The sequence below is a fragment of the Anabrus simplex genome, chromosome 7 (genome assembly GCF_040414725.1).
Source record: "Anabrus simplex isolate iqAnaSimp1 chromosome 7, ASM4041472v1, whole genome shotgun sequence".
Taxonomy (NCBI): Eukaryota; Metazoa; Arthropoda; class Insecta; order Orthoptera; family Tettigoniidae; genus Anabrus; species Anabrus simplex.
The window spans coordinates 176,738,083-176,757,553 of record NC_090271.1 but is presented as its reverse complement, the minus strand read 5'-3'; the positions used below and the strand labels follow the sequence as shown (position 1 = coordinate 176,757,553).

At 36.9% G+C, this 19,471-nt stretch overlaps 1 protein-coding gene across 3 annotated transcripts in view; it reads right to left on the bottom strand.

Moving 5' to 3' along the window:
- Window positions 1-19,471, bottom strand: part of LOC136877439 (AKT-interacting protein) — a 130,081-nt gene that overhangs the window by 70,899 nt on the left and 39,711 nt on the right. For all 3 annotated transcript variants that reach the window (XM_067151478.2, XM_067151479.2, XM_067151481.2), the window contains exons 4-5: window positions 18,120-18,220; window positions 8,901-9,088 (exon numbers count right to left, since the gene is read on the bottom strand). In XM_067151478.2, the coding sequence (XP_067007579.2) occupies window positions 8,901-9,088; window positions 18,120-18,220 (289 nt within the window). The remainder of the gene's footprint in view (window positions 1-8,900; window positions 9,089-18,119; window positions 18,221-19,471) is intronic.

Here is a 19,471-nt window from a genome sequence, read left to right as displayed (position 1 = left end):
CATTCCAACAAGAGTTTATCATTTTGAATAATGGGATGAAACAGAGTGATTTGATAATTTACAATTTATAAGCGAACAGCAAGCATTGTCTTGCATCAAATACAGGATGCAATTTGAAACACCAACTGCACGAACTGTCCCAACTGTGATCACACATAGTTAATGAATCTGATACTTTCCAAGTTCTACCAATTTATTCTCGACAATTAAAAACCCAAACCAAACCCCATAGCGCAACAGCTCCCAAGGACCATGGCCTACCAAGTGACTTCGACAATTACACTCTGAAAATGTCGAATGACTGTGATGCTATGGAGGAGTTGTGGAGAAAACCACTCAGCAGAAAAACACTCAAATTATGAAAACTACGTTGCTGGAGGTTAAAATACAGTACCAAAGCATTTTTTTCCAAGTGATCAGGAATTTTGAAATTTTGATCAAATTTTACAAGACTTATAAAATGTGTTTGTTTTGTTATTTTTAAGGCAACATTTCTTAATAAAATAAAAACTATACTCGATACAGCTTTATGAAATCAGAAAAAAAAAAAAAAATTCCATGCTTGCTAGTAAATTAGTAATACAATATACTTAAAATGTTTCATCTAAAAAATTGTCAGCAAACCAGCAATCTAAATAATAATGCTACAGGGGGAAGAATATTTTGCATACGGTACTAAATAACAAGGTCTAGATTATGTTATACATGAGACTAGAATCAAATAATACATCTCCTAGAATCATCTTCAGTGGACTGTCGGCTGGATCCTAGGTTTGAGAGTTTGACCCCGACCGAGGGCAATGGATTTTAATAAGAGATAGATTCTAAGCATACTTAGAAATTGTTTACTTGAAATTCGCATTAAAAAGTTGATTTTTTGAGAAAAGGAATATTGCTAAAAAACTGGAATTTTTATATTTGTGTGTTCCGCAAGATAATGTAGATATCATAAAACACGCATTAGGTCCACGGTACTTGTTTATGTTCAACACTGTTCAAGAAAAATATGAAATAAATATGCTTTCCGAGAAATTGTAGGCAACAATGGGTAAAATTATACCACACAACACTTCGCACAGACGTAAACAATATAGAGTATGTATCAGCAAAGCTAGGATCCAACTGAATTTCTTCTTTATTCACTATGTACAATCACATTAATACGTTATAAACAGTTGATATTAAAACAAAAGTGTCAGTTATTGAATTACTTGGCTGTGACGCGCCAATTCTAATTGACCCTGGATGAGGCCTGGTTTCATCTTAATAGTTGTATGAACATTCGTAACTCTCGCTACTGGTGTAGAGAAAATCCTAATGGTGTTTACAAAGTACCCCATTATGATAGGCAGATTCGTGTTTGATGTGCTGTTAGTGCAAAATGAATAACTGGGCCTATTTTTTTTTTTTCAAGACGAGAGTAAACGCAGAGAGGTAACAAGATGACATTTTGACACCGTTCTTCCATCGGTTAACGGAAGAAGATAAATTGTGTGAAGGTTTCCACAAGATTCAACCCCTGCTCAAAAGAGCAGAAGATTCCTGTCTTACAATCTTGGAAATGTTTCCAGACAGAGTGATCAGTGCTGGTCTATTTCCCCCTCATTCTCCAGATCTAACAATGTGTGCTTTTTACCTGTGGGGTGAACTGAAAGAAAAAGTGTATCGAACAAATCCTCACACATTTGAGGAATTGAAAGAAAACATTAAGAATGAAATCAGACACATCAGTGGAAGAGCTCACTCGTGTCAGCCAGAATGTGGTTTCCAGATACTGTCCCCGTTAAAATTGGCGAAATTGTGCATATTTTCAACAAGTGGAAATTAAAAGTTTTATTGTCTGCTTGGAACTGCAATGTGTCATTGGGGAAGTAGTGGCGAGCTAAGAACGAGTTTTTTTTCATCATTCAGAGGGGTGATACATGGCCCGGACCGTGCCAAGGTCGAGGCAAATCACGTGACTACCGCCGCACACGCGCAACTCACATTCTGAATCTGGAATAGTCTGAGCCAATTAAATGAGATCCATCAGCCAATTATCGCTCTCGTTGAAGATCACACCTCCCAGGCCGATAAGATAAAAAGGCCTTGTTACGAGTAAATTGCTCTCTCTCTGAATATCCTTTGCTGTATTGCTCTCTCTCTGAATATTCTTCGCTGTGCTGCTATTCTGAACTCTAGACTTGGATGTGCGACGCTACGTTATCCGACCACGTGGAGAAATGATTTCCAGTTCAGTCGACGCCCGTTCTGCCAGAATTTGGCGAGATAATTAGCAAATTCCTATGGAGTAAAACACGCATTAAAAACTAAGTTAAGTGTGACTGTGTAGACGAGTTATTAACGTTTGACATGTGCTTGTGCAAATATTTAATCTTGTCATCTCAGTTACAGCTTGTGACCGGAATTCTACAGAAGTCTTCTTAGAAGCTGAACACCTCAAGATGGACAATTCCACAACCATCTATAACACAACTTCATCGAGGGAAACCTGCTACAAAGTCTCCATGGAGCTGTAAAATGTGAGGCGTATCTGGTAATTGGAAGGAGACTGACCGTAGGAAAATGCTGGAATAATTGACTGTCGACGGGGACCGAACTCCATCTAAAACTTGAGTACCTTTTAATTTAATTTATCTGTCTCACCTTTTGTACAACTAGAGGTCTTTCTTCTTTAAGTCGTAGATCTATTAGTTTGTTGTAGTTAGAAACATTTCAATTTTCCACTTCTTAAGGTGTCGTGGTAGACTAGGTACGTGTGAATGAAATTTTGAATCTGTTAAAGTAGACATGTAGGTTCTCTTTGAATGATTTCCCATGCTTAGGAGCTTAATATTTAAAAATCACTGACCACGCGATAAATCTACTTTCCTTGTAATGTTGAAAGTTATTGGACTGAAATTCACGTGTACATTTTGAGTGAATAGGGTCGAACCTAGTGTCTTTCAAGATCACTTGCTGTATTTATGATGAAGTCATCTAATTTTATGATATTCCACGAGGATCAGTGGGTGTAATAATCACTTAAATAATAATAATATTGACTAAAGATCGGGTAAAACAGAATTAAACGCTCGTGAGCCATAAATTTACAGTAGACTCCTTATATGCGAGATAGAATGTGCTCTGTTCATGAAGGGTCTGGAATATGACCAATCCTGAGGGATATTTGTTGTATAATTGAGCGACTGATGATTTAATGATGATATTTGACTTATTCTTGTGTATTGGGAGCGCAAGACAGATTATAATTATTGGAGTACGTGTTGCGAGTGTATTTCACAGGTGGGGAATAAAAATAATACGATTAAGGCTCACTCTCGCGATAGTTTCAACCTGTAGCCCAAGCGATGGTAGTGCTTATGGATTTTACTAGAATCTTCCATTATAATTTCAAGAGTTAGATGAACTCACATCGATATGTGAAATATGTTTCTACCAAGTGATACCCATGACTTCGATCACTAGTCACCATTAATGAAGAATAATTTCAGTACACAGATTATTTCTGCTAGATATTACGTGACCTGACCACTGGTAAAAATCATGAATAAACTTGCCAAAACAGGATTCGATGTAAATAATGTTCATAAAATACGTGTTTCCTAGTGTGAATGTGTGTATATGTAAATACGTATATTTCTCTTGTATCATGTTGGTCCAATTTAATTTGATCTGGTCGTGCACTTGCTGCGACGCAGATTACATTCATCGTTGTGTGTTGCCTTAAGAAGTAATTTTCATGCCCTTAAGGGGAAATTTGGTCAACTTAAGTCGAGGAAGACTAGAAAAGGATTTATTTTTTTCATTAGCGAGATTTAAAAGGAAAGATCACCTCGTTATCTTACGAAGGCACTCGATTTGTAAATAAAATGTATTTAACTAGCTCACACGTGGATAACAAATTTCTGACACATTTATAGTTGAACTTTGAAAGATTTTAAGATTAATTTGAATGGAAATGCAATACAAAGATCAGAAGTAGAAGTTCGTTAGCCGCATAATTACTTTGAGTTATGGTGAAAATAAGTCAAAATAATTAATTGGAAAATAATTATTCTGGAATGCTAATGACGATCGTTAGGTAAATGATGCAGTGGAAAATTAATGAGAACATGATCGTGTGACAGTGAAGCATAGGTTAATTAAATGAGAGATTAATAATAATAATAATAATAATAATAATAATAATAATAATAATAATTAATTTTGAGAATTTTGAAATCAATTTTCATTTTCTACTGAAGTTCATGTTGGTGTCATTGACTAATATTAAATACTGTAAATGATAAATTTAGTTGAGTTCATCTTAAAACCACGTGTTGGTAAAGCTTTGAACACATTTATTGTAAAACCCTCGTTAGCAAGACAATTGTTTAATTATTTTATGAACCTCTATGTTATTTTTTTTTTAAATTCTCTCAATCAAATATTTTGATTTGGAAAGGCAAGAGGCCTAATTTTTCTTTGGTTTTCATTACAGCACAGTAAGGCTAGAGATTAAGAACACGTGTCACTCAAAACCGAGGAAGAAATAAAATATTATGGAAGTTCAATGTAAAAAAAAAAAAAAAGAACATCATCAAGAATATTTTCATTTATTATTTGCTTATGTGAATAAATGTCAGAGTGTTGTTTTAACATTTCTTTTTATCCTGCTTGGTCATCAACCCTTAACTTCCCTTAAATGCCTCTAGAAAGTGATAGCCAACGATCGAACGGTCCACCTCGGGATTTCTCGCTCGCTGGCTGGCTGGGCTTAGCTCGGGAATAATGGGGGCAATACGATGCCTGTATAACCGAGGAAGGACAACATTTCCAGCATCTTTTATAAGGTAAAATTTCATTGTATGCACGCTGAAAGCCGCACGTGACACGAGTTTGGCTGAGGCAACTGCCGTAGCACAGAGTACAGACACCATATGTTCGGTCTTAGTTTATATGGGAGACCCTCTATATTAATTTCATAGGACTTAATGTGTTGAGATTATTTTGAGATGTTTGCTGTTCTGTAAATGTTTTCCAAAATTGAATAATGTAATTGACTTACTAGTTTTATTTCAACATATCATTTTCCTATTCATTGGATATTGCTCAATGCCATTCATATTTTAGGATTTATTCAGTAAAATCAAGATTGATCAGAAGCATATTTACTTAATTCCAAAAAGATAATTTAATGCAAGAAACTTTAATTATTTTAATTGACTCAAGCTGTATCTACTTAACCATTATTAAATTAAACTTATTTACTTTAGGTCAAACTAGTATTGTCATTTCAATAGGTATTAGTTGATCTTAGTTGATCTACCATACTTCCCAGCCTATTATTAATTTATTTTAATTTTTTAGCCAACATAGGATTACTTTAAGTCAGGTTATGGAGGTTTTTCTTCTTTTATTTTGGCCCAATACTGTTTCATCCTTTCTGAACATAATTTTCTTTCTGCTTCTGGAATCACTCTTCCTATTCTCTGCTTGTTGATTTTCATCTGTAGTCTAGTGTGTTTATCTTTCAATATCTTGAGTGTACTTGTCTTGTATTTTAAATCTTCTATTGTAATTTGTAACTCTCTCTTGTCTTCTTAAGTCCTGTGATAAATCTATTATTATTCTTCCTCTTACATAATTTTTCTACTGACTCTATTTTCTGGTGACCGTATTAGATGCCCTAAGAATGATATTCATTTCTTGTTCATTGTGCTAGTCACAGGTACTATTTCTTTATAAAATGTTTCATTGGAAGCTAGTCTCCAGACTCCGTTTACTTGATAATTTTTATTTAAACAGGTTTTCACCATTCTCCGTCCTAACTTGAGAACTCTACCTACTGCAACTGTGTTTGTTGTTTTGAATAATGTTTCATATGCATATGTAATTTGTAGCTGGGTGACTGTTCTGTAGTGGTTCAATTTGGTTGCTATTGGGAGATACTTTGTACTATATGTATTCTTGGTAACATGCTGTGCTGTAACCAGTTTTGCCATCCTGGTTTCTCGTTTATGTTATGTGATTATTTCACCTAAATATTTAAATTTTTCTACAATTTTGATTTCTTGGTCTCCCAGCTTAATTTTGTTTGAAGCGGAAGGTGAGTTAGCATAATTTCTGTTTTTTAAAATGAAATTTTCAAACCAATATTTTGAGCTACTTCCTGTAAAGATTTTTTTTTTTTTGCTAGGGGCTTTACGTCGCACCGACACAGATAGGTCTTATGGCGACGATGGGATAGGAAAGGCCTAGTAATTGGAAGGAAGCGGCCGTGGCCTTAATTAAGGTACAGCCCCAGCATTTGCCTGGTGTGAAAATGGGAAACCACGGAAAACCATCTTCAGGGCTGCCGATAGTGGAATTCGAACCTACTATCTCCCGGATGCAAGCTCACAGCCGCGCGCCTCAACGCGCACGGCCAACTCGCCCGGTGTAAAGATTTTATTTGTTGTTTTGTTTCCTGAATATCACTGCCCAGAAGAGCTAGATCATCATCAGCAAATCTTAGACAGTTCAAATGTATGTTATCCTTCTGGGTTCCAATTTTTATATTCTTCGCGTTGTTCTTGTACCATTCCCTCATAATGTCCTCTAGTGCACGGTTAAAGAGAAGAGGTGACAATCTGTCACCCTGTCTTAAACCAGTTGTTACCAAAAATGGTTCAGAAAGTTCTCCTCTGAATTTAATTTTAGAAATTGTATTAGAGTAAGTTCAATCAATTTGATTAGCTTTGGGTGAAATCTGAAATGTCTTAAAATTTGTCATTTGAAGGTCATTTCTGATTTCAATAACTTGAGGAGATATTATGGGTTTTCAAATGAAAGAATGTTCTAAAGTCATGCCTGTAACTTAAACATAAGACTGTATCAAAATAAGTGTTCTACCAGGTCAGTAATCGTATGGCCTCAGCTACCGTGTGCAGACATTTCAATTTGACACCATCTGGCTGGTGATGTAAGGAGATTACTGATGATGATAGTGACATTTTTTTTACTTGGAGTCACCTGAACGAGTTGAATTATTAGGAAATATTGATATTTAAAGTTGTCTAATCAATTATTGGTTATTTAGGTTTTGTTTTCCTCAGACTAGTAATTGGATGTTTCAAATTAGGAATCTTGTTGTAGATTTACTGGGATGTAAAGTAGGTTGTTGTTGGTTCATTATTTATTAAGATATTTGAATAATGTAATCAATTTGTTACTGTTGTAGCTTTCTTAATATATTGCTATAATATAATAATTCCTATTAGTGTCTTAACTCAAGTAATGGAGATAGATTTGATCGTTTAAATTTTAATTGGAATGATTTCACATTTTTTCATTTTTTTAAAAGAGGAATGATAAGTATTGGGGAAGAAAGAGATTCCAATCACAAAGTAAGTCTGCAACAAGAAACTGATATTTTTACAATCACACAACATTATTATTTGGATTTAGTAATTTCTTTTTTTGATTTTTTGCAATCCTTCAGCCACTGATAAATTTTACTGATTACTGCGATACTCGATACTCTCATGATATCAGGATTGATGATATTTAAAGGACCAAATGCTAAATTCTGGAATTAACGGTTATCCACATACATCCGAGAAGAAAATTACCTATCTAAATAACATTAAATTAATGGATTGGAACACAGATGTTAATTTATGTATCTTCGGAATTCATCCAATATTACTGAATTAATGCACCAAAATCCTAGTATATTTAAACTTTAACAGCCCTGATTGGTCTTGTTTGACCTACCTACTGGACTAGCCTGGAAATGGATCCATGAAATTAAGATATGTTAGCAAATGGGATACAATGAACACTTAACTTGTACAAGATTGGATAGAAACGATTTGGGGAAATCGAGTGGGGTCTCTCCAATACCCAGCCCTCCTCGTGTTGAACAATTTCCATGGCCACTTGACAGAAGACACTACGAAATGACTGGAAACCATTAAAACCAATTTGGCAATGATTCCTGGTGGACTGACATTACTTTAACACTTGGACGTTTAACGAATCAAGGACAATGAGCAAAAACTCTATCAATGCTGTGTGGCGGAGAGTGTGCATGAAGTTACTCCAATATGCAAGATTTGGAAACCACCTACAGAACTCCATTGTAAGTGGATATTGTGTGCTTGGGACAGGAATTTTTCGAAGCTTCAAGAAAACAGGAATCTCAAATATGTTAGAAGGGAGTGAAGATGACTTCTTATAGAGAGATGTGAGCAGTGATAGCAACAGCAATTCTTCCTGCAGTGCCAGTAGAGACGACAAAGGTGCTAGCCTATAAAAGGTAATCATTTATTTTTTATTTTTTACCAGTGTCATTTTTACTTATGAACTAGGTACTTTAGTTCATTAATAATTATTTCACTTCAGGCCGTATTATCAGCTCATAACGGGAAGAATATTTCCCAGCGTCTGAACTTCAAACCCATGTGACCAACTTGCCTGATATACTCTATCTGACTATTCAGAACAAAACTTATGCTCAAAACTTATGCTAAATGACAATAACTGCAAATGAGTTGAACTAATTTTGTGTAAAGTATATAAATCTTTTAAATGTAAAAAAAGTTTGTACATCTGAATTCCTCTAATAATTTACACAACCACATTTTTTGCATGTATTTTTTGTTAAAAATGTGTGTTAATTATGCTAGAAAATGTTGTTTTTGTACAGATAGTTTTTTGGTCCGTTCCTCTGGGCATTAAACACTAAAATAAATAACTATAAAAACCAAATTACAGATAGCTGTCAAAATTCAAAAGCAAAACAAACAATTTTGGCTTCCTTATTCTGTAACAATGAAAGCTTATCAAACATGACAAGCAGAAAAACTCACTCACAATATTCTTACACCATTTTGATTATGCACGATTACTACCAAACAATTATTGATACTTACATTTCCAATGCTTCCTCATTTACAGGAGTCTTTGTTTCAAATTTATAGAAGGCCCGTCGCACATAGTGCAAAACCTGCCAAATATGATTAACATTTTTACGCCATTCTTGAAAGCCATTCCTCAAGTCCAGTTCTCCTGAATCTTTGTCAATCATAGGGTGAAATATCTGTGACTGGAACACAATTCTCTGAGAAAGACAGAAAGGAAACATACATAATTCCAAACAATTTATTAATGTTATTACCATCCTTAATCATTCTGATATTTGACTATTGGGGGAAATTTAAAGAATAACAAGTTTTAAAACCTAGTCAGTGACTACTAACTGATGATGATTATTATTACGAAGGTCGATCAAATATAAACAGGATTTTTGTTCCTGAACATCAACAGTTGGTAGGGCTGGCCCTGCGCTTCTGCTATGGTTAGGCGGGACTGTTAGGAGTGGGGAGAGCGTGCTGTTAGATATTTCCCGCCGCTTCATCAGTAACGCTCATGATGTCAAAGCAACAGGTGCACCCTTCCACTGCACAAACTCATAATTATAAAATTGCTTGCTCGTGAAGGAGTTACAGCGGCGGAAATTTGCCAGAGATTGATTGCACAGTTCAGTGATCAAACATTGTCAAGGACATGTGTGTGTGTAAGGAGTGGCGGAGGAAAGGGGAAGTAGCACCAGTGAAAGCCAAGACTTGACTGTCAGCTGGCAAAATTCTTACAACAGTTTTTTTAAATCAGTGAGGCATTTTGCTGACTGATTTTTTTGCATGACCGATGCACAATCAATGCTGCTGACTACTGCGAGGTGTTGAACAAGACGAGGGTTTCATATTGTCGCAAAAGACGTGACCAACCAATTCGACAATGCGCGGCTCCATTCTGCAGCTCTGTCTCCAAGCTACAGGAAATGCACTGGACTACACTTGATCAACCTCCTTACAGTCCGGACTTCTCGCCCTGTGATTTCCATTTGTTTGGACCGCTTAAAGAAACTCTAGGAGGGCAACGGTTTGAAGATGACGAGAGTGTGGAAGACTTCGTGCGCAACTGGCTGGTGACACAACTGTGTTCTTTTTATGATGAGGGCATCAAAAAAGCTACCCATGCGCAGGGACAAATGCATTTCCAAAGCAGGAAACTATGTGGAAAAATAAATTGTAATCGCCTTGTGTTTTTCAATAAATGAATTTAAATAAAAAATAAAATCCAGTTTATATTTGACCCTCTCGAATTATTATTATTATTATTATTATTATTATTATTAATTATTATTATTATTATTATTATTATTATTATTATTAAAAAATCATGAATACTTTCTACAGTGAAGACAAAAGAACCACACACACACACTCATTTCAGAGGCTGTTACTTATTCACTCTTTTAGGACTGTAAATTTGACCAAAAGAAGAGATAGAATGATAGGACACAAGACATCCAGGTCTTGTTTATATGGTTTTTGAGGGAAATGTAGGTTGTAAGAACGGTAGGGGAAGACCAAGGTATGAATATAACAAGTACAATAGAGCAATGTAGGATGTAGTAGTTACATAGAACTGAAAAGGTTAGCACAGGATAAGGTGGAATGGAGAGCTGCTTCAAACCAGTCTATGGACTGATGACCGAAGCAACAACTACTGTAAATGAGCTATTTTTCTTCAGTTACTGTATCAAAATATAATTTTAATGAAAAATAACACCTACCTTTCAGCATTCATCTAGCAAGTACTGAACCATATTGTTTCAGGGTGATAGAGCTATTATTTAACACATAACAAGTAGTAGAATCAATGTACCGTGCCTTGAAGGCAAGAAAGACATGAAAGGAAGCTTGGAATTCCTAGGAGGGTAGCGCAAGCCAGTTTGGGCATGGCAACATATATGAAAGAGCAAGGGAATCAGAATAAAGGACAGAGTGACTCGAATGCTGTCTTGGGATTCACGGCAACCACGAGTATAAGAAACAACACGAGATGAGGCAGGCTTGGAAAGATATGAAAACACGGTGCTAATTACTAATGTAAGCAGATTTCCGCAAGAATAAAATGATAGGAAATTGAAGTGTAATTTACTGAGTGCCTTGAGTTGGATTCTTTTGCCAAGTATGATCGCCATTATTATTATTCAGCGTGCTGGAGGACCGTGGAAACCAAGCTGGAGCTCACCACAAAGAAAAAGCGTTTGTGTCTTGGTTGTCCCCCCCCCCCCCCCACTAGTATGGCATCACTTTCGATAACATATAAGACAGGGATGCAAGAGGACGCGGAGTGCATTAGAAGACTGAAAGTGCGACAGGGTGCGTCGCAACACTGCAGCAGTTAAACAAAGCCAGTGATATAGGCTAATAGACAGTGTTGGTCAGGCTCATCTTGAGCAGTTTGTGAGCAATAGCTCTTACACAGAGATAGCAAAAATACTTTAATAAACTTTGATTGAGAAATTAGTGTGCAGATTTGAGCTGCAATTCGCAATAAATAACTTCTACATGTGAGGATAACTTACCCATGATTAGGAGCTACACAGGACGAACTATAAGCCTGCATTAAGGAAATACTCTTCACAGATTTTTGAGTCCTAACCCGCGAGATGTTAAACTAGGAGTGACAGGAGTGAGCAAACAATCATATTAATTGTGTGTGTAAATTGCAGTTACCGGCGGTACTTGAATCAGACAACAAGAGTTGATTAGGCACAAGACCTTCCCACAACTACCCGTTCACAGACGATCAGCTTTACAAATGAGACCGTCCTACAAACAAGGCGATCAAGCAGACGGCAATATCATGGACCATACCATGGAGTTGAACTGAGGACCTACGGCCCCAGACAATGTTAGCGCAGGGATGTGCAAAATCCATGTGACCAGTCCAGATGGAGGAGCCATGAAGTCGCAATGTAACAGATAAGTCTGAATAGATGTTTTTCAAAGCATGAGAGAGGAATAGGCAACTTCTTTTTTTTGTTTTCTTGTATATAAATGTTTGACATAACTAATGGGCGGGCAGTACTGTAAATATGTTAGGATCAATAGATGTATTCAATTAGGGTTGTTGAATGTTATGTTATCCAGTGATAAGCTAGTCTGGGAGTCACGTAGGGTACATTTTCAGACGCTAAGCCTTCTAGGACGTCGAACGGGGAGCTCTTCCTATGAGATAAGTGGCAACTTAAGAAATAGGTTTGCATAGAATGTCAAGATGAGGCCTGTAAATTTCAGCTACACAGAGGGAGGAGGGAGCAATGATGATTACACCCAACGCTGCACTTATATGGGTTTTCAAAGTAATTCCAGCAAGCTAACATAGGCCTGCTATCGGCAGCCCTGAAAATGGTTTTCCGTGGTTTCCCATTTTCACACCAGGCAAATGCTGGGGCTGTACCTTAATCAAGGCCACGGCCGCTTCCTTCCAACTCCTAGGCCTTTCCTATCCCATCGTCGCCAAAAGACCTATCTGTGTCGGTGCGACGTAAAGCCCCTAGCAAAAAAAAAACAAAAAAAAAAACAGGCCTGAGCTTGAGGCATGAACCCAGATCTATGGAATAATGAAATAAGATGTACGGATGATATTCCTGATATCCGATGAGTGAACAAACCTCGAGGACTGTCTGTTGAAAGTAAAAGTTGGGGATCATAGGACTAGACAAATGATGATGTATTATGAGTGATTTTGTGGCCGAGAGAAAGAGCATGTATGAGAAGTAATCTCCTTAAGCGAATAGCGAGAGTTTTTTGTATGTTTACCTGAGCGCTGCCTTGTGTGTGTCAAGCAGATAGGGATCCTCCATAAGGGGAGAAATATGCCAGACCTGTGAAGTTTGGCCATGTAATAGTGTAGTTCCAGACAGCTGAATGTCTTGTTCTGAATAAGCAGTTCGCAGGCAACCTTGCCTTTTCGCAGGCCTATGGAGGAGGGTTTACTATGTGCTTATTGTCAGTTCCAGTTTGATATTGTGTGAATGTGTTATTGATGATGTTTTCTATCTGTTTTGCTTGTCATTGTTCTTGATTGCTAACTGGGACAAAGCCCACAAGCTTCTATGGGAAGAGAGGCTTTATTCCTCATCTGTGCTTATGGGACCGTTCCCATAGTAAAGTCAGTGAATTTTGGAGGGTAACAGGAAGGTCCTAAACTAGCCTATAGTTTATATTTGTGTTCCTAATGATTTGGAGAATTATCTTAACGTTATTTTCATTTAATGCGAACTTACTATATTCTAATCTCATGCACATGGATGTTTATTTTAGACACATATTTTAACCCATTCACACTTACCTAGTTTTCAGTGTAGCATTTAAGTAACTGACTCGCTGGTTCATAATGAATCTGACCAAACTGCTTTAGACAAGCAAATGACCCGCTGTCACTTGGTGACTTGATATAAATATCTGTAATTTGTATTTGGGTTGTTTTACAGGGGAATCTTTATCCAATTTTTATGTTTTAGTGGATTAAACTTTTCAAACCCCATTTTAGCTCTGGATTCTCATTCACTCATATGCATTGCAATTCCTGTCTTACTTATATCTTTAAGTAATTTTAGTTATCTTTTTCTGCAGACCAACATCGAATGTACCACAGGTGATGCCAGTCAACCAGGGGAACAAGAGAACAAGATAAATGGTACAGTATCATTGGATGAATTCTGACCCTCAATTACCATCCATTTCTAGCCAGCACTGTGGCCTCTTCTCCTTTCACCCCTAATAATGAAATCATTAAATGCAATGTCTAGCCATTTCCAACCTACTGGACTAAGTGTCAAGCTACTATGACAACTTCCTGAAACCCGATCTTCGAAGGCCCAAGTCTGCTCACTCCACCTACAAAACCAGGAACAGAGGAGGAAACTAACATTTTGGTGTGGTCAGCAGCTAGAACCTTGCTTCAATCTAAAATATCTCAGGGTTGCTTTAGATAGAATCCTTACACTCAGGCAACATTATCTTAACACAAGAACTAAGGTTAATGCCAGACACAACCTCCTGCAAAAGCTTACTAGGAAAACAAGAGTAGTAAAATCAGCAGTACTCAGCAAATCAGCCTTCCACACACTATTTTGCTGCAGTTGAGTTTGCTGCTCCTAGATAAAATGAGGAGCTGATGTAGAGATAGACAAGAGAAGCAGCAAGCACACACTGTATAGCCATCAACCTGCCATAGCTTCTTGGCAACAACAACAACAACAACTATAGGTAGGGAAACTAGGAGGCTTCAGATATGGAGAACTGAAAAACAGTTTCACATTATTGTATTAAAGGAACAGCTACAAAAAAGACATAATTTGCATTTTGTTACGTGGAAGACTTTAACACTTAGAGCGCAGGCGCAGTACTATTACATTTCAAGGTAACTTTCTAAAACTGTGACGAGTGTAATATTACGCTGTTCGATTTCTCGCGCTTTGTGTTGCAGATGAATGTAATATTACAACTCTAGCACTCCCGTGTGGATGCCAGTAATTATGAAGTTGTACATACTATCACTAGATAGCAACACGTCACTGTTCAGCAGAAGAATATAAATCTGTTCGAAGGCAAGCGAACTCGTGAAAGGAGCTTCCCTTGTAAAGTTGTTTGTTATTGTTCTGCACATGGCTTGTGTTCAGCTTCATTTGGACCGGCGTGGCTCAGAAACAGATGGAACAGTTATTAGAGGAAGTTTCTGATGAATCTGGTGACAGTGATATATATCTGCAAACAGCAACACTGATTTCGTTCTTTCAGCAAACGATGCAAGTTCAGGTAGATCAAATTTATTTTCCTTTCCTTCCTTGCCATTCCTGAAAAATCTTACAAACAGCTTGCAGTGAATATGCCGATGTGAGAACTGTTGCACTGTCCTGTTGGAAGTAACCATATTCTTTTCCTTCTTCCGTAAGCATTTAAATGATTGGTCATAAGATGTTAATCACACAACGCTTCGAATCCACCATGTCAAAAAAATGCAAAAAAAATAAAATAAAATAAGACCGATTATCCATTTTACACTAATCATGCTACGGAACTTCATGAACTGTGCGATGATTTTCAATGTCCCAATAAGGACAATTCTGACTGTTCACATAACCAGTCAGATGAAACCAAGCTTCATCACTCATAAAAAGAAGTGCGGGATTCATAATTCTGTTGTGTATGGAAGATAAAGTCTAGTTGCAAAACTTAAAAGCATACATCCAGGTCAGTAGTACTATTTAATTTATGAACCACCATATTTTGTATGGGTAAAAACTTGATCATTTTAAGGCCTTTAAAGGCAGAACTTAAGGACATTCCACATTCTTGGGAAAGCTGCTGGACCAATTTTTTCGGACTCTGTTCCATCCTCGCTTGGATATCTCGAAACTGCTCCCTGAGGAGAGCTCAGTTAGGATACTGCTTCTTCCTATCAGAATAGAGCCCATTGCTCTAAATGTCTTAAACTACCAAATTACAGTACTTTTCGGTATCCAAGGAGCTAATGTATTGCATCACTGCTATCATATGTCTGATATGTTCATATAACCACACTCAACTGCAACTAACAAATAGTGAGGTACAGCTTAGCCTGGAGACCATTCGTCATGTCAGTCAACTGCTAGACGCCAGGCCCAGCCCAGCAGGAGCCTGGCCTAGTGGAGCATGTGTGGCGCTGGTTTCTGAATGCCCTGTAGAACTAATAAAAATTTTAAATATTGGGAAGGATGAAGTGGAATGGAAGATTCTTTTTTTTTTTTTTTCAAGTTGCTTTACACCACTCCGACACAGATGGAGGAGTGTTATCTGGTGTCAAAAATTTCATTTTTAGGTTCCGTATTGAATCGAGATTTACATTCAAAATTGTTAGGTATGGGGATCCACCTATTCAATACAAGAAATAGTGATAATTATAAAGTCATCACATATTTAGGTACAGCTTCACCATTTGCCTGGTGTGAAAATGGGAAACCACGGAAAACCATCTCCAGGGCTGCCGACAGTGGGATTCACACCCACTATCTCCCGAATACTGGCCACACTTAGTGGAATATGTGGAAGAACATCAGCAAAAACAAGGCAAACACTGAATGACAGAATTAAGGAAAAGAAGAAATGGACAATAAATTAACAAGAAGAGTTTGTCCTTTTGTGTTATATTAGTCCCCTTTGTCCTGTTTGGTCAGTTATTGTATTTGTGAGTGTGTGTGTGTGTGTTCCTATCTTTATTCCTAGTTTGTCTTTCACGTATGTTTGTGCATTTGCTAGTTCTCTTTCCATAACATATTTTAATACTAATGAAGTCAGAGAGAGGTAGGGGAATAAGAAAGGAGCACATATAATAGGATGAAAACAATGGCAGGTCAGTGGGGGAAGAGGGAGCACATTTATCTGTGGCTTGGTTCTAAAAGGGCCAATGTCAAAAAAACCTGTTTTTGGGCTATGAGCATTTGAAGTTTTGCTTATAATTTTCCAATTATTTTTTTAACAACTAACTATAAATAACTTTATACTTTCTTTGTGGAAGTCACCTTATTAAGCGCTATTCTTTTATATCGTATTCTTTAAAAATTGCCAGGTCTCTAATCTTTATTGGTAATCTAACATTATTGGCAAGGGCTTATTTAATTAAACGTTAACTGCTCGTTTAGTACTTAACAGAGACATTGGCCCTTTTAACATGTTGCAAGCCAGGATAAAACGCGTTTGTATCAGTTAATATCTCAATTTCTATAAAAAATGATATTGGCCCTTTTAGAACCAAGCCACAGATATAGGAGACTAGGACAAACGTGAAAACACAACAGGACAATGACAATCCCCACACCTTCATACAAAGCCGTCTTCAAATCGATATGCTTTCTCCTCATTAATTCCAGTTCTTCAACATCTATTAGTTCTCAACACCTGACAAGCTTACTGCTTCTTCCCAGCTTCATAGGAGGGTGGACATCAACACACAGTGAGGGGCCATCTTGACAGATCTTCATTCTTCAAGTGGGATAAGTGATCAATTGTCAATATGGACTATAATGAAATTCATAACTTATGATAAGTGTAGGATACAAAGAAAGCTGGATAAGTACAGTAGAACCTCAATATCTCGAATTTTCAGTATCTCGAAGCAACTTAAATTTCCTGGCCATTTGTCCTATTCTTCACGTGTATTTATTTCTCTATTACTTGAAATCTGGTTACACCAATTTCTTGATTTTTCAAAGAAAACATTTCCTCCCTTCAAGCAAAAAATACTCTAACTCAAATTTTGTGAAACATTAACTGTGCAATACGGCATCTGTGGTTTGTGAGAAACAGTTAACAAGGAGAGAAAGGTTTACCGTGATGCTGGGAGCTAATATGATGGAACCGAAAAACCAAAACTTCTAAAGATCGGAAAATCGGCGAAGCCTTGCTGTTTCTCGGGTGTGAATTAATTACCGGTCATGTACGAAAGCAACCCCCAAAGTCGCTCCATTTACGAATCTTGGCTGCGAGGTATTGACAAGAAGTTACGACGTGAAGGGAGGAAAGGTTAACAGTAACAAACAGAAGAGACTAACGGATTTTTTCCAAACGTGTTAACCGAGGTATGTTTCTTGTTTCACTGCTGTATGTACTGTATCCTGTCTTCTAAAAAATAACGGACCATAATGAAATTCATAATTTATGTTAAGGGTAGGATACAAAGAAAGCTGGATAAGTACAGCAGAACCTCAATATCTCGAATTAATTAAAGTGATCCCATAAAAGTGTCTGTTTCTATATTTTTAAATACTGTTAACAATAATGTATTCAGTATATATATGATTCAATTATGTGCTGTACATGCTCAAAAACAGGTATTCTCTATATCTCACAATTTTGATAACTTGAAATAAAATGAAGCTCCCGAGGTGATTCGAGATATCGAAGTTCCACTGTCTAAGAAAAGTGGAGAACCACAAGCCCCTCACTGAGTGTTGATGCCTGCCCTCCAGATGAAGCTGGGAAGCAGAAACGAGCTCGGGGGCTGAGAAGAAATGGATGTAGAATGACTGGGATTGATGATGAGCGAGCCTATTTGAAGATGTGGAGATCGTCCTCGTCTTTTTGTGTTTCCATATTTGTGCTCAGCTCCTATTTCCATTGCTCCCTCCTCCCCACACTGACCTGCCATTGTGTTCATCCTATTATATGTGCTCGTTTCTTATTTCTCTCTCTCTCTCTTTCTGATTTGATTTGACAGTTGTTTGTTCCTATCTAATACTAAACAGTTTCACTTACAGGACATCCACCATCAGGGAAAGCTTCAGGAAGGATAACTTTGAACCGAAAGATACCTCCTTGATAAATTCCTTGTCTCACGAAGATGACACCAAACCAAACTGTAAAGGAGAAAAGCTCTCATTTAACATCATAATGGTAATAGGCTATTTACTACAAGATTTCCCTACACAATAAGAAAGTTCAATAACTTCTGCAAATAACATATAGCGTGTGTACTAGTGAATGACCAGAACAAGCAAATGACTAGAAATAACTTTAAACATATTGAGTTAGCACCACCAAGCTTCTATCGCGTCACAGAGCATTTGTACAGGTAGTACATGTTTCGTTTTCCAGTAATTTATATACTGATGCAATTTAATGACTGCTACAGTATAAATATGCCTTACTGATATTTCCATATCCGTAAAAGCTGTTTTTTTTTTTTTTTTGCTAATGGTTTAATTACCGCACTAACTCATTAAATGTTTTCGGCAACAAAGGATTGAAATAGTAGCAGCTGTTGCCTTAATTATGGTACAGTCCCAGCATTTGCCTGGTGTGAAAATGGGAAACCATAGAAAAAAATCTTCAGGGCTGCCGACTGGGACTCAAACCCACCATCTCTCAAAAAATGCAAGCTGACAGCTATGTGATCCAAACAGCGTAGCCAACTCGCTCAGTCAGTACAAGCCAATATTTACCTCTATATATGCAAGTACTGTCCCTCATATACTTCTAAACTTCTGTAAAATATTTTTAAAATATAGAATTAAGTCCTTATAACTTGGTTTTATTTCTAACCATTTACCAGTGCAAGATTAGTCAACAAATAGAATGAAATAGTCATTCAAAGGTGTTTCAAGCAAACAGAATGTTTGCCATCATATTTCTTGATTTACTGTTGTATTTTGAGGTAATAACTGAAGTTCCCATTCTTCAGATTTCCTAAGGAAAACATTGCATAATCATTCATTCCAATGATTAAATTTAAATGTTCTATTTATGGTCCTTAAATGGTCAGTTACCGGAGCACTTACCCTATACTACAATATAGTTATTGTCCTTGTTCCCATGAACACATGCCATATGCAGTATGCCTACACAATCTTGCATTATTTGACTTCTGTTGAACAAAAGAACCAAGTATCTTATATAATTACAGTCAGTGTGTAAGGCAAGTCTACTCTTTCGACTGGCAATTTAGAACTATTTTGTACACTGATTTTTAATTCTTCACAGAATGAACATGTATCTGTTTTTTTTGGGTATCCAAACCCAATAATAAGTCACGTTTGGAAAATTCTATGGAATTTTATACAAGATGTGGCTGGTTTTGAAACAGCCACCCTGGCCTCTCTCCACATTCG